The following is a 12,994-nucleotide window of genomic DNA, read 5'->3' on the forward strand; positions in this document are numbered from 1 at the left end:
TTTATAATAGGCTTACGTATTTTAAAAACCAATCATGTTAATGGTAGCACAGCACGGCAAGACCAGGTGTTCCAGAGTCTAGTAATTTGTCACATTTTAGTTCATTATGCCATGTTCTGGCATGTTAACCTTCTCTGTGTGATATTCCACACATATCAAATTAATTTACAATGAACCTTTGAACATCTTCCTGCTCCCTTATGACTACCCTATGTCCCATGAAATTTCAAAAATTTCACATCTTAAAACAATTTCAAGGGGCTGTCATCTCTAAAGTCAACCTGTCAAAATTAATTTCCCTCCCATACAAAATATGGAATGATTCACATATAAGTACAAAAATAGACATAGCAAAATAGATGCTATTCAGTCTAGTGCAGATGCTTCATCTTTACCAAACACACAATCTTTTGAAAAGTAATTAATGGCCAAGGAGAAATGTCCAAATCACACTCAAAACGAGACTGCAATAAATCTTCTTTATTTACTCCAGTTTCTTTTTAAATAATACACTTTACAGGTTGGTATTTAGCTATGAGGCTGAAGGGCAAATCTGGAGTGGAGAGAAAGACCAAAACATATTCTCTATCCTTTTACTTCAGAAGTTACATCTTCTAGTGCATATACCAAGTGTACATTCTGCTGTAAGTTATTTCTCTGTACAGCAATATATTGCTTTTACACATAATTTCCATTTAGAACGCTCTTGAAAATATGCAAAAGTTCAGCATGAATATGAAACTAAATACACTAGAAGACTAGAAGTCCAATTCTGTGTGTTAACACAATCAGAACAGCTATTTAAAGACTGCAAAGCATCTCTCTATACAGCTTTCATATTTTAAGTTGGCCATACTTACAGGGCATATTCTGCTAGAGGCAATTTGAAAACATCAAATACCTCCTTGTTCTTCATTAAGTAAACTGAACGCAAGTAGGATACAAAACACTGAAAGAAAAATGAAAGTATTCAACAAAAAGACACCATTCAATTACCAACACAAGACACAAACATTATATTGTTGCTTTAAACACAAAATAGAATTTCACTATTAAGTGGTCAAACATCAATTTCAGACTGAAATTATTTTAAAAATACTCATCAGACAAAATTTATCACTGCTACAGAAGTGATGCAGCTTCAAGTACTCAAATATTTCATTACATTCACATTAGCTGAATTGACTGAATTTCCCAACAGTATGTCATGCTATGTTTTCCTAGAAAGAAAATATGACAGATTAGTGAGAAGGAAACATCACTGATTTAATTTGATTTTTTTTCTCCTAGCTTTTCGGAAAGTTGTTATGCTATTCCAATATCTAAATTATGTGGAACTTAGAACAGACTTTGTTGCCATCAGTCCAAGGTGTCCTGACTTAATCTTAGCCACGAGCAGGAAGTTATTCGACTCAATATAGCTGCCTTTCACTGTGGTCTAAGATGATTCCTATTACCTTGCACTTACCATCAGCTAGCTCATCACGTACACACAGTCAATGAATGCAACTCAGCTGACCAAGACAAATTCACTATACAGCACCTACTGAAACCAGTCCAAGGTTGAAGTATCAACGAATCACAGACTCCCTAAAAAAAAAACTGGAAGCACTGCCTAAGAGAATAACTTCATCTTGTATTGCATTTTCCTGCCATCCTTCCCAAAAGGACTCTTATTCTTCTCATGCTTCTTTTACATAGTCTATCAGCATAAATGCTGAAATATTTCAAGTATCAGAAAAGATCCTTGGATTTCTGTTGTTCATAACCTTATTTCTAACACATGCCAGAACTCTTACCATGAGGCTTAAACCATCAAACACTAATAACAACATCAAGTTATCCTCACAGAGTTATATTCAAGCATCCTGTAATCACTTCCTTGGTCTGTTATGTACAGGCACCTACTGGAGAAAATTACTGTATTAGTAATTCATGTGGAATGTTAAGAAAAAAATATATATTTCTTGTTAACCTCAGTTAGAGGAGCAAACATGCAACCGTCAGGAGCATTAATGTCTTATGGGGATTTTTTAATATGTTTTTACGAGAAAAAACACTTCCAAAGGTGAAATAAAAGGTCGGACAGTAAATTAAGCAATGTCATAAACTCATTATTTTCTCCTGAAAAACTAGTGATTGTAAGGTATGTAGAGACAAGAGATATACTTTGCAAGCTGCCCATCACTTCACTATGAAAGTAAATTTTCATTTGCTTGGTTTTCCTAATGCTGAGGGGTTTTTGGGTAAAGTTTCCTTCCTGATTATGTCCTTCAATTAATTTTAGCTGTGGAAAGTGGGAGCTCAATTCATTCAGTTGCCACGAAGATTGAGATGTGGAATAAAACACTTCTTTGCTCACACTGAATTATTAATCATTTTACAAAGGTAATTAGAATGTTTAGGAAAAGTCCTCAAATTTGATAGATCTCATTAGTCTTTTGTTGTCTAGCAAGTGACAAAAATCAATGAAAGCCTCTTTTTTCTCTGCAATGACAGATGGAAAAAAAAGTAGGTTAAAAAAGAAGTATCCTTCCTGTGAATCTAAGATTTGCAGATTTTAATATCTACATGAGTCACTACGTGCTAGAGGTTAAAATCTCATTATTGGATTCTATTGGAGTCTATTGGATAACTGATAAAACTATCAACTTGCCTTACTAGCATACCTTTGGTACATGTGGTCTAGAAATTAACAAACTATAAAGGGCAGAAAGAACACACCTTTTGCATGCTTATCAAGCCATACAATAACTAAGAATGAAACACCAAACAAATGCATAGAAGGGTTGTTCCACTTTACAGGAAGAGAAATCAAGCTATTTACTTTGATTTTTTAATTTGATTTCAGTGTATTCATTTCAACCTCTGTCTAAAACTCTGCCATCTCAGTTGGATTTTATTCTGTTATCCTAAAACTTCCTCAGCCTGAGCACACACACTGGAGCTGAGGGAGAACAAGTTTAAGTCAGTCTGAACTTTCCCCTGCTATTTTACAACTGCTGTTGTCCCCTGCCATATCTGCTCTTTGATACCACTTCCAAGGCTTTTTTTATTAAACAACTGAACACTGCAAAAATATTATATGCATTAACTTCTACGGAAAATGTTATGGTTGGGCATCATTAACATATTACAGTTCTACTAAAATTGTATCTACAGGTCTCCAAAAGCACTGGAGATTATTGTATAAGCCCTGGAAATACATAAGGAAAAAGTACTGAGCTCTATGAATTTACTACCTCTAAATTTTAATTTATTGATCTATTTCCTAGATATTTTTAAAATATTAAAATATTTTTAAAAATATTTTAAGTATGAAAATGCACACAATTCAACTGATGTGTTGTTTTGTCAGTAACTCAAAAGTAACAAGGTGTAGCTGGAATCTCAGGCTGCAACACCCTGCACATCCCTCTGGCTGTGATGAAGAATTTAATGGACAGATATCACTTCAGTGCCACAGTAACATTCGAACTAGCAAGAAAAGCATATGTTATTTTTTTTTTTAAACTGTTTTCCAGAAGTGGCTGAACTGACATATTAAATATTAAAATTACAAGAAATGCCAAAAGGCAGCATCAGTCCATGAGAAGAACTGCAAAGGTTTCAAAGAAGCCTCAGTCTGACTCAAACTGTCTTTCCAAGCAATAACAGGGGAGCAGTGTCCTACCAAATGAACCATGAAGTCTGTTGAAACAATCAGTAATCAAGAACTTTCTATTTTCCAACAAAGTAAAAGCACCTTCAAGCTTAGAGGACACAATAGGCCTCATGCCCTCGGCACATGATGGTAGGACTACCATCCTACCCAAACTGCTCTGCATAGCTGTGCTGTTTCACTGCTATCTCATCCATTCAGGTTGGGAATTCCTTCTAATGCTACAAATGTCAAGAACTCGGTGGCTTGCAACAGACAGGCTAGACAACACAACACGCAAGCCTCTGAGAAATCCAGCATTTCAGATAAGGATCCAAGGTCAGGATTTCATTTGCATTAATATTATTGTTTTATTCACACTGACATATAAGACTACTTGGGCACATTTGCATAGTATGTCTGAACATTCATAGTTAAACCTTATTAAAGAGGGATACTTCTGTGATAAACCACTTCCCCATTCTTCAAGTTCTTCAAAAAATTGAATGTATTTACAGCTTGACTGCAAGAATGACACTTCTCTGCTATCCATACATTAAAAACTGCAACAAAAATGGCCTGAGAGGGTAATTACATGGCAATTAAAATTTTTCAAAACAAATTTAAGTTTGTACCTACAATACTGACAGACAGTCCACGTTTGATTTTATTCTTTGGCTACTCTGAAACTTTATTTTCTTCTGCTCAATTCAGAACAATCCTTCTCTGCCTTTTAAGAGATGTTAAAAAGCCAAAGGCAGAAACAGAGGTTTGTTGGTGTTTTCATTCCAAGTAAGATGATGCTGGATTCCTCCTACTCTTGTCCTCCCCCAGCCAGCTGCTCTGTCACTTCTGACATAAATTGGTCTAACTGCAACTTCCCATGGCAGGTGGAAGTGAATGTGACACATCACCAGTGCCTCAGGTTTGTGCAACACCAGGATGAGGCTTACATTGACATTCCACACTGCTTCAAGTAATGCTTTATGCACTACAAAAACCTGGAATACCTAAATGCCAAAAATAGGTTTTAAAAGCATTCCCTTGGAACGCTGCCTTAGACATTTTATTCACAAAGCTCCCACTGAGCTCCTCAGGCACTTTGATTTAAATCTCCTTGTGTAGGAAAGTAAGAATGGCATTCCTCTGACTCACTAAGTGTCCCTACTGCAGGCCTTCAAGATAGGTCACATCACATAGCCCACCTCTGCAGCACAATGAAACCAACATTCATCCATCCATCCCAAAGGGGTTTTAAGGTATCTGTGCCAGGAGGCATTGTAGAAGTGCTTATTCCACCCTGTCAGCTATAAATGAAAGTTCAGGCAGACTAACTCTCAGAGGACATCTATAGCTAGGTGAGATGAATCTCAAGAGTTTTAAATATTTCAACTTGGCTCATGTTACATCCCAGTTCAACAAAAAGCTTAAAACTCTTGGTTTCTCTAAGTTTTCACAATCCTCTTTTCATTTTACCCTACCACTCAGGTTTACCACTATACCTTCAAGTGCCAGTAATGCCCACACTAGCTCACACAAATAAAAAGTTATTAACTTAGATCCAGAATCTCTGCAATCATATATTTCTCAAGCTTTGGCATTTCTAGATTTCTCACTATGTGGCCTTTGGTTGTACTCTTAATTTGACCTACATATGTAAGAAAAAATGGCATGAAAGATTTGCCTATTATCTTTCCACCTGTGTTTCTCTGCATCTTAATTTGAGCTTTTGATTTTGTATAGTTTTGAAGAGACTTGATACAACTACAGAATTCACAAGCTAATGATATACACAGTTCAAAACCAAAACTAAACAAAACCAAACCCCAACAAACAAACCAGCCTCAGAAAACCAACATGTTGTAGTGATTCAATGTAACAAATAGTAAGCTCTATTCCAAAGAGTTCAGGGCCTAAAAATATTATAAAGCCAGGCAAAGGTCAGCAAACATGTTTAGTGATGGCAAGAGGCAGCATAATTTCCAGAAATGTTTCACAGGCTACCTTTCATGGAAAGTGTCTTCTACAACCAAGCTCATTCTCATCCAGGAACCTACTTAGTTATTTGAAGTTTCCCTACCTTCCCCAAACCTGATAAACACATGGTGAAATTCACATATTGTCCATGAAGTCTCCCAGCATTAACCAGCATAGCCAAGAAATCCCATTCATAAATCTATTTACATAATTCTCCAAATTACCCAGAAGAGCCATTCTAAGCTATTTTGCTGCTCATTTAAATCCAAACAAAAGTTAAAATGCTTTATTTAATGCACTGGATTCTACCCTGAGAAAGGACAAATTGTCACACATATTCAGGATATATGACAATAAAAATTGATCAAGGTGGGCATGCTGAGGCATACATGGTTTCATACTTCTAACTTTTCAAGTCAAGTAATGTGATTTGCTATTTTTAAGTAACATTTTTTATTAGCAGCCTTATTGTGAAATTTTCTGTATGAACTTTCTAAAAAAGTTGTAGAAGTTGAAGTTTCTTCTCAACTTCAGAGACCATCTAGTCCAAACATCTGCTCAAACCAAGGTCATCTAGGGCAGGCTGCTCAGGAAGCAACCCCGTTTTTAATAACCAGCATTTAGAAACTGCACAGACTTGCTGTTCTACTGTTCAACCACTCTAACAAGAAAGGCTTTTTCTGAGTTTAAATGAAGATTTTTGTACAGAAATCTGTGCCTGTTGCCTCCTCTCCTGTCACTGGGCATCACTCAGAAGACTGGTTCTCTCTAATTTATGATTCTCTCCTAATACAGGAGATTCTCCAAGTGCTCAATTATCTCTGGTGGTTCTTCAGTTCCAAACACTGCTTCTAGGGCATGTCTGAGCTATTCAATCAAAAGTTGAGTTACTCAAACAGCAGCTCAATTCAACTAACATGACCCAAGAATTATAGTGTAGCAGGTGACTTACCCTTTGAGCTTTCTCTTTTAACTCCTGATCTTGAGCTAAGAACGCTTGCATCTTCTTTTGGATGTCTGTAAGTTTTTCAGGATTAATTCTAATTTTAAAAAAAAAAAAAAACTTTAATTATTAGAACATGCCAAAATAACCACCCATTCTCAGGTTCTCAGGAGCATGATCACATCTTCTTCCTTGTTTTAATATGCACAGAGCTATTACCACTGAAACAGCACAGAATGGAACCATAAAGGATGAAGATTAAACTCCTCAAATAATGCAGAAAAGACTGCAGCTGTTTTATTCAGACAGTTTTCATGGAAGGTTGTGAAACTTCTTAGAGCAGAAGAGCAAAGCAGAAATCAGCAGAAAAGAACTTCTTGATTTTATAAAAATACAGAAACAGCATAATGAATTACAGTACTACTTTATACTGAAATCAAAGTCTTCATAAGGAAATTGTCAGCATTTTTTAAAGTTTAAATAAGATTCATTGTGCCAGGAATACTGAAATTTAAGTACTTCCTAGAAAGAATATCCAGGTGAGCAATAATAAAGGACACTGAGATTAAACAGATTTAAGAGCTTCTCAAGTAAATAAAGAATATTGACTGCACTATAGAAATTGCCATTAAACCTGCTATAAAGATATATAGGTCCTCTCCCAGAGTCTAAATTTTTGAACTTATTCCAGTGATACCTACTTTATTGCAAGTTTATTTGCCCAGATATCTTCTCATCTACTTTTGAGCTGCTACTGCCACCCCAGTGTATCATACAACCTAGCAAACATCATTGGAGGTTCTTCTTACTAAATATGAAAACTGGTATCAAACTTCATTCCCTTACAATTTCAATTTCTTCACTCTGTTCAGATACAGCCAGGGGAAAACTACAGTGTACACAAGCACTATTAGCTACAGTTTTAGTGAAAGACCAAAAAACATGAGTTCTAGACAGCATATAATTGGTTCTAAAAATGTAAAGGCAGAAGATAGAAAAAAAAGAAGCATGAAAAATTGAGTGGGGGACAAACTGAGCAACAAATCTTTGAAACATAATGATACAAAAAGTAAAAAAGGCATAGCATGAATTATAAAAAAATTAATATGAACACCAGTAGTAAGACAGTCCAGAAAAGTGTTGGATTGCTGCTAAGTTATGGGAAAGCTAATAAGAGATGACCTCAAAGCCCTTAAATTAGCCAGTGCCTTTTTTCCTTGTCTTCACTCAAAGTGGCAGCTGCAATCAGTCACCTAACAACAGCTACAGCACAGTGCAAGCTCACACCAGAATCACAAATCATGGGAGACCAAGTACTCCAATAAATCATCTGGGTCAAAAGAAATTTGCTCCATAGCAACTAGAGAAAGTAAAAACACTTGGAGCCACAGTTGTAGCTAATCTTAAGAACTCATCTGAGATGAAAGAAAAAAAAATTCCTATCAAACAGGCCATGTAAATACAGTGCTCATACTCAAAATGGGCAAAAAGGAAGTTAAACAATTAACCAATACCAATTTTGATACCAAAATAAAAGCAGTTTGTAAGGACCTAAAGAAAATAAGCAAATACACAACAGCTAACATAGCTTAGTCAAAAGCAAAATATGATTCATCAGTTTAATTATCTTCCATAGCAGCATTAGCAGGTTTTAAGCATGGGAAAAAAAAAAAATCAGATGTCATATTTCGTGTCAGGAAAGCATCTGGCAGTTGTACATTCTCATAAAGAAGGGAAACATGGTCAGTGTGAAATCTTTAAGTAATGCAAAAATGGCCTTGGAGCACTACTCAAAGAGTAGCTGAGACTGACAACTACTCCCTGCTGCCACTGTCAAACTCAAAATGCTTACAAAGTTCCCATTTTCACCTGGACATGCTATTACTCATTATTTTCTATGACTTGATTATTGTAGGAATATGATTCATTATTTATAAGAGACTGTATGTCATTGAGGCTCCAAGCATAACAAACAATTCTAGACAAAATACAGCAACATTTTGTAGACTGCATATAAATTTGGAGTAATTTGATTGAAATTTGCAAGAAAAGGGTTTAAAAAAAACAAAAACCCACAAGATACTTCACATTTAAAAGCATGGCTAGATAATGTGGTATAAATCTAAGGGATGTCAACTAAGAACATGGTACCCCAGGCACATTTTGAGCTTATGTGTTTGTCAATGAATGAGCAAATTTGCAGCACTATCAAAAAAAACAGAAGTAGTACTGAATTCTCTCTTCTCTAACACTGTATCATGACAGTCACCTACAATCATCTTCCTCTCATACTGAGATTCAAAAAATGAGAAAGCTGGCCACTGTTAATTGGATTTTGGCTTTAATGACTTTGTATGTTATTTCTTTCTGAACAAATAAAACTCTTTACAATAAATTGTATATATGTGACTATTAGGAAAAGCAAACCTAAAAGCTAAACACTGAAATGAATTATCATCATTTATAAGCTTGCCTAAATGGCTAAGAACCAGTGAGCTAAAACCAACTACGCAAGGGCTAGAAGGGGATTTTATAACATTGTCTGCCATTTAAAGTAGGCTGGTTATTTCTTAGTCTGTGATCACATATCTTACCTTTAAGGAGCAGTACAACTTTCTGAAGCTACAGTTTTGCCTACCAGTTTCATAAATGGCCACACTGAACTGTGCCATGACGTAAACATGAACTCAGCTGGCTTGGCCTTATGAATTGATCAGACAGCAATCTTCAAATATCCTGTTTGACACACAGTTTGATTTCCTCTCATTTTCTCTGGTTTTAATACTAGGATACAAAGCACTGTTTTAACTAGACACTGTCTTTTCCCCTCTCTTCTTCAAAGCAAAACTTAAGCAAAAAAATATCAACAACCACCTAAAAGACCCTGCTTCCCTGATGCAGCAAAACAGTTTCCATATTCCATCCAGCTTCCAAGCAGCAGCAGCAGCAGCAGCTTTTGTGCTGTGTTCTCAGTCTGGAACGTGGCTCCCTATGGTTACACTAGACAACCTGAAGGCTGGAGAGAGAGGAAGGGCTGGCACCTAAGGAAGGCTCACCCCAGCAGATCACACACAGGTGTAGAACCACACTGATCAGTGACACCAATGTATTGTCTTACAGTAACCATGGCAACTGGGAGGCAGTGAATTTTAACAGATCCCCCATATTAACACTGCCAACGTGTGGAATACACATCCAAGTATTATCCACTATGATAAAGAAAAAGAAGGGAAAAATGTGTTTTGTTGTTATTGCTGCTTTCTTCAAAAAACACCCTTTTTGCCATAATATTAAAGAAAGCAATATTACATTGTGGGTATCGATATACTTGCACTTCCTTTGGTAAAATTTTCTAGACACAAAATCTGTTAGGGTAACCCATGAGGAAGCAGCTCTTATCTTTTTACCCAACAAAGTTGGGTGCAACAAGGTAACCTCAAAATATCAAAATATCAAAAATAATTTAAATGTATAGCTTGCATGGAAAACCTGTAGATTACAAACTCCTTTAAAAAATGTACATACCATTTAATACTTTCAGAGCATCTTTTTGCCATATCTGAATGCTCCAAGATATGGTATTTATTACTGCATATTTTGCAGCTTCTCTTGCTCTGTTTGAGCAATGAAGAAGTTATGTACTGTTAAAAGCATTACCTGTAAATTGGCAGCTTGTGCTGATTAGAAGAAAACCTCTAGGGGCAGCTTAGATTCAGAATTGAGAATTAAAGGAAGAGCCTAAACCCTAGTCTTTTAAACAGGTATCAAGGAAAATAGATTAGTTCTTCCTTCCACTACTTTCAAATTATGGAACTGCTTTAAAAGATCTGTCTACATGAAATAGAAGAACATTTAAAATAGTTTGAAATCAAAAAATACAAAATAAGAAATGTAACAGAGTTCTTACAAAAATACTAGACCAGACAACAGGTTAATAAGAACAGCAAAATGAACACTTGAATAGACAACGTTTTAGAAACAAGCTTTTGAAAAAAAGCTTTCAGAGTGAATTTCAGAAACACGAAGAGTTAAACTCTGTTGGAAGAGAGCAATGCTCATTTATCTTCTAATTCCCAAGCTAGAATTCTTAAGAATCTATAATTAGGTGAATAAGCACAAACAACAGGAGAAGACTTCACCACAAGACCTGGAACATGATCCATGGGTTCATGCAACTTCTTAAACAATTTATAAACTGACAAAACACACTGGGGTTGTATTAATTGGGAAACTGGCTGGAAGTAAACAGCATGAGAAAATCTGTAGTTAAAAACTTCTAGAATTAAATTGGATTGCAATCCACAAGTAATTACAAGAATAACTTTTTAAGGATTTTAGTTAAGCCTCTTACAAGGACAACGCTACATCTTTTAAATCTTAACACACTAGACAGACAATTCTAAGTGAAACAATTCCCCTTCATTATGATGTTATAAATTCTATTAAAGTTTGTTCTGCACATTGAAAACCTGGATCTTGGGGCAGGCTGTTAAAATATATTATCAGTCAAAGCCCTTGACTTTTCTAATAATCATTACAATTAAGAATATTACTTAAATGTATTTATAATATGTATGTCCTTGTGGCTTGGTACAATAATGAATTTTTGGGATATTGTTTAAAAAAAAAACAACAACAGAGTTTTCTGTTAAAGTAACATCGGATTAACAACAATATGTTAAGAGATGCAATGCAGCTATGAATGTTTCTCCAGAGACACACCTAATTTGGATTTTAAATATAACATGCATTTATTGGGGGCGAAATATTTGCCCTATTAAAATTGGATTATTATCCCTGTACAAAAACATAGACTTCTATTTAAATAGATAAATACAGCCTAAAGAGGGTTTTTTACCACTTTCTTTGATATGCTGTTCCAACAATTAACACCATTACTTATGAAGTTAAAAGCTTAGCTTTAAAAAAAAAAGGGGAAATATTCATAATGTGCATGAGATTAGACATTTATTTACTTTATATAAAAGTAACAAATTACTTGAAAAACTACCATTTTAAGAAGGAAAATGATGAAGCTTGGAAAGAGAGAATTTACTGCAGATATACAGTATATACAACAGATCCTTTTAATGTTCTGTGATGCTTATGGGAAAAGAAAATACCAGATTTCAGTTTCTTTACTGATATTGTCCACATTCAGTTGGTGAGTTTTTGTTTGGGTTTGTCATTAAGTAGTTGTTGGACTGCATTCTAGTTCTTATTTCACTGTTTTAGCAAAAGTTGTTTGTTTTAAGTATATGCACATCTTACATAGATTTGATACATGTGTTTGACCAGAAAAGGTGGATTTATTTTACCAGCTGCTGTGTACTCAGTTTGTTACAAAGAAATAGCAGCCACAAGTGCAGTTCAGAAGAGCTTTTGAAATGGCATACCCTGTATAACAAATATACTTAAAATAATAAAACTAAACCTTAAATCCAGCAAGTGCTATATGCATTGTTTCTATTCTCTGAAGAAATGTCAATCTCTAAATTTTGAGCAAACTTGAAGATTAAGCAATGAGGTATAAATAACCACCCAAAGCTTCATCCAAATTTGATTTCTTCTTGAAAACAATTTTTCTACAGAGAAATTCAGTATAGTTAATTCTCTTTTTTGCTTAGATATCTGTATCTTCACATGAAACCACAGTTTTTCAAAGTAAAACAGTCCCAGCTTTGCTCATACCCACTCACAGAAACTTGTATTTTCTACCTTGTCATCCTTCTCTGATTCCTTTTATCTCTGCTGTACAATTTTTGGTATGGTGTGACCTGAACTTTCTAAGCGTTAAAAATGAAGCTGGGTTCCTATCACATTTTCTGGCTCGTTTTCAATTCTTCTTCCGTATTTCCTTCACACTCTCTTCTTTCTTTTAATTCAACATCAGACTGACAGGCTCAAAAACCAGTATACTCCTTCCTACCTATAGCTGCTAAATAAGAAACTACCATCAATCCTTTTGGTGGTGGTCTTTTTTTCTAGTATTTTTACAGTAAGGGGTTTTGTGTTTCCTACATACCCATTACTCTGCATTTAACAGAAAATGGAAACATGCTTTTCTATTTTTACCTGGTATTGTTATTTGCTTCTGCAACCCCTTCAAAGTCAGTTCTATTTGTACAGATAGCATAGGTCCTTACAGGTTTCCCTTGGAACCCTCTTTTTAGTATGTAAAATGACTATCTTTTACTTCCTGTCCTTCAACTAACTGATTCAGAAAGGTCATGACAAATTGGAGAAACAGTCCAGAACTAAAGAAAAAACAGATAAGAGAAACAAAAATGATAACAGCAATAAAAACATACAAGGACAGATTAAAGAAATTGTAATTGTTTAATCTGCAAAAGAGAAAGAGAGCATTATCATGTTCAATTACATAAAAAGTAGCTGCAGAGAGTAAGAGAATACATCACTTTCCATATATTCTT

The 12,994-nt window shown here is 35.1% G+C and overlaps 1 protein-coding gene across 1 annotated transcript in view; it reads right to left on the reverse strand.

The window, feature by feature from the left end:
• The window catches only part of DDX10 (DEAD-box helicase 10), a 160,034-nt gene that overhangs the window by 120,494 nt on the left and 26,546 nt on the right, over window positions 1-12,994 (reverse strand). Inside the window, exons 11-12 of the mRNA XM_058864478.1 lie at window positions 6,570-6,657; window positions 861-949 (exon numbers count right to left, since the gene is read on the reverse strand). Coding sequence (XP_058720461.1) covers window positions 861-949; window positions 6,570-6,657 — 177 coding nt within the window. The remainder of the gene's footprint in view (window positions 1-860; window positions 950-6,569; window positions 6,658-12,994) is intronic.

The sequence above is a fragment of the Poecile atricapillus genome, chromosome 1, assembly GCF_030490865.1.
Source record: "Poecile atricapillus isolate bPoeAtr1 chromosome 1, bPoeAtr1.hap1, whole genome shotgun sequence".
In the NCBI taxonomy this organism is placed as follows: domain Eukaryota; kingdom Metazoa; phylum Chordata; class Aves; order Passeriformes; family Paridae; genus Poecile; species Poecile atricapillus.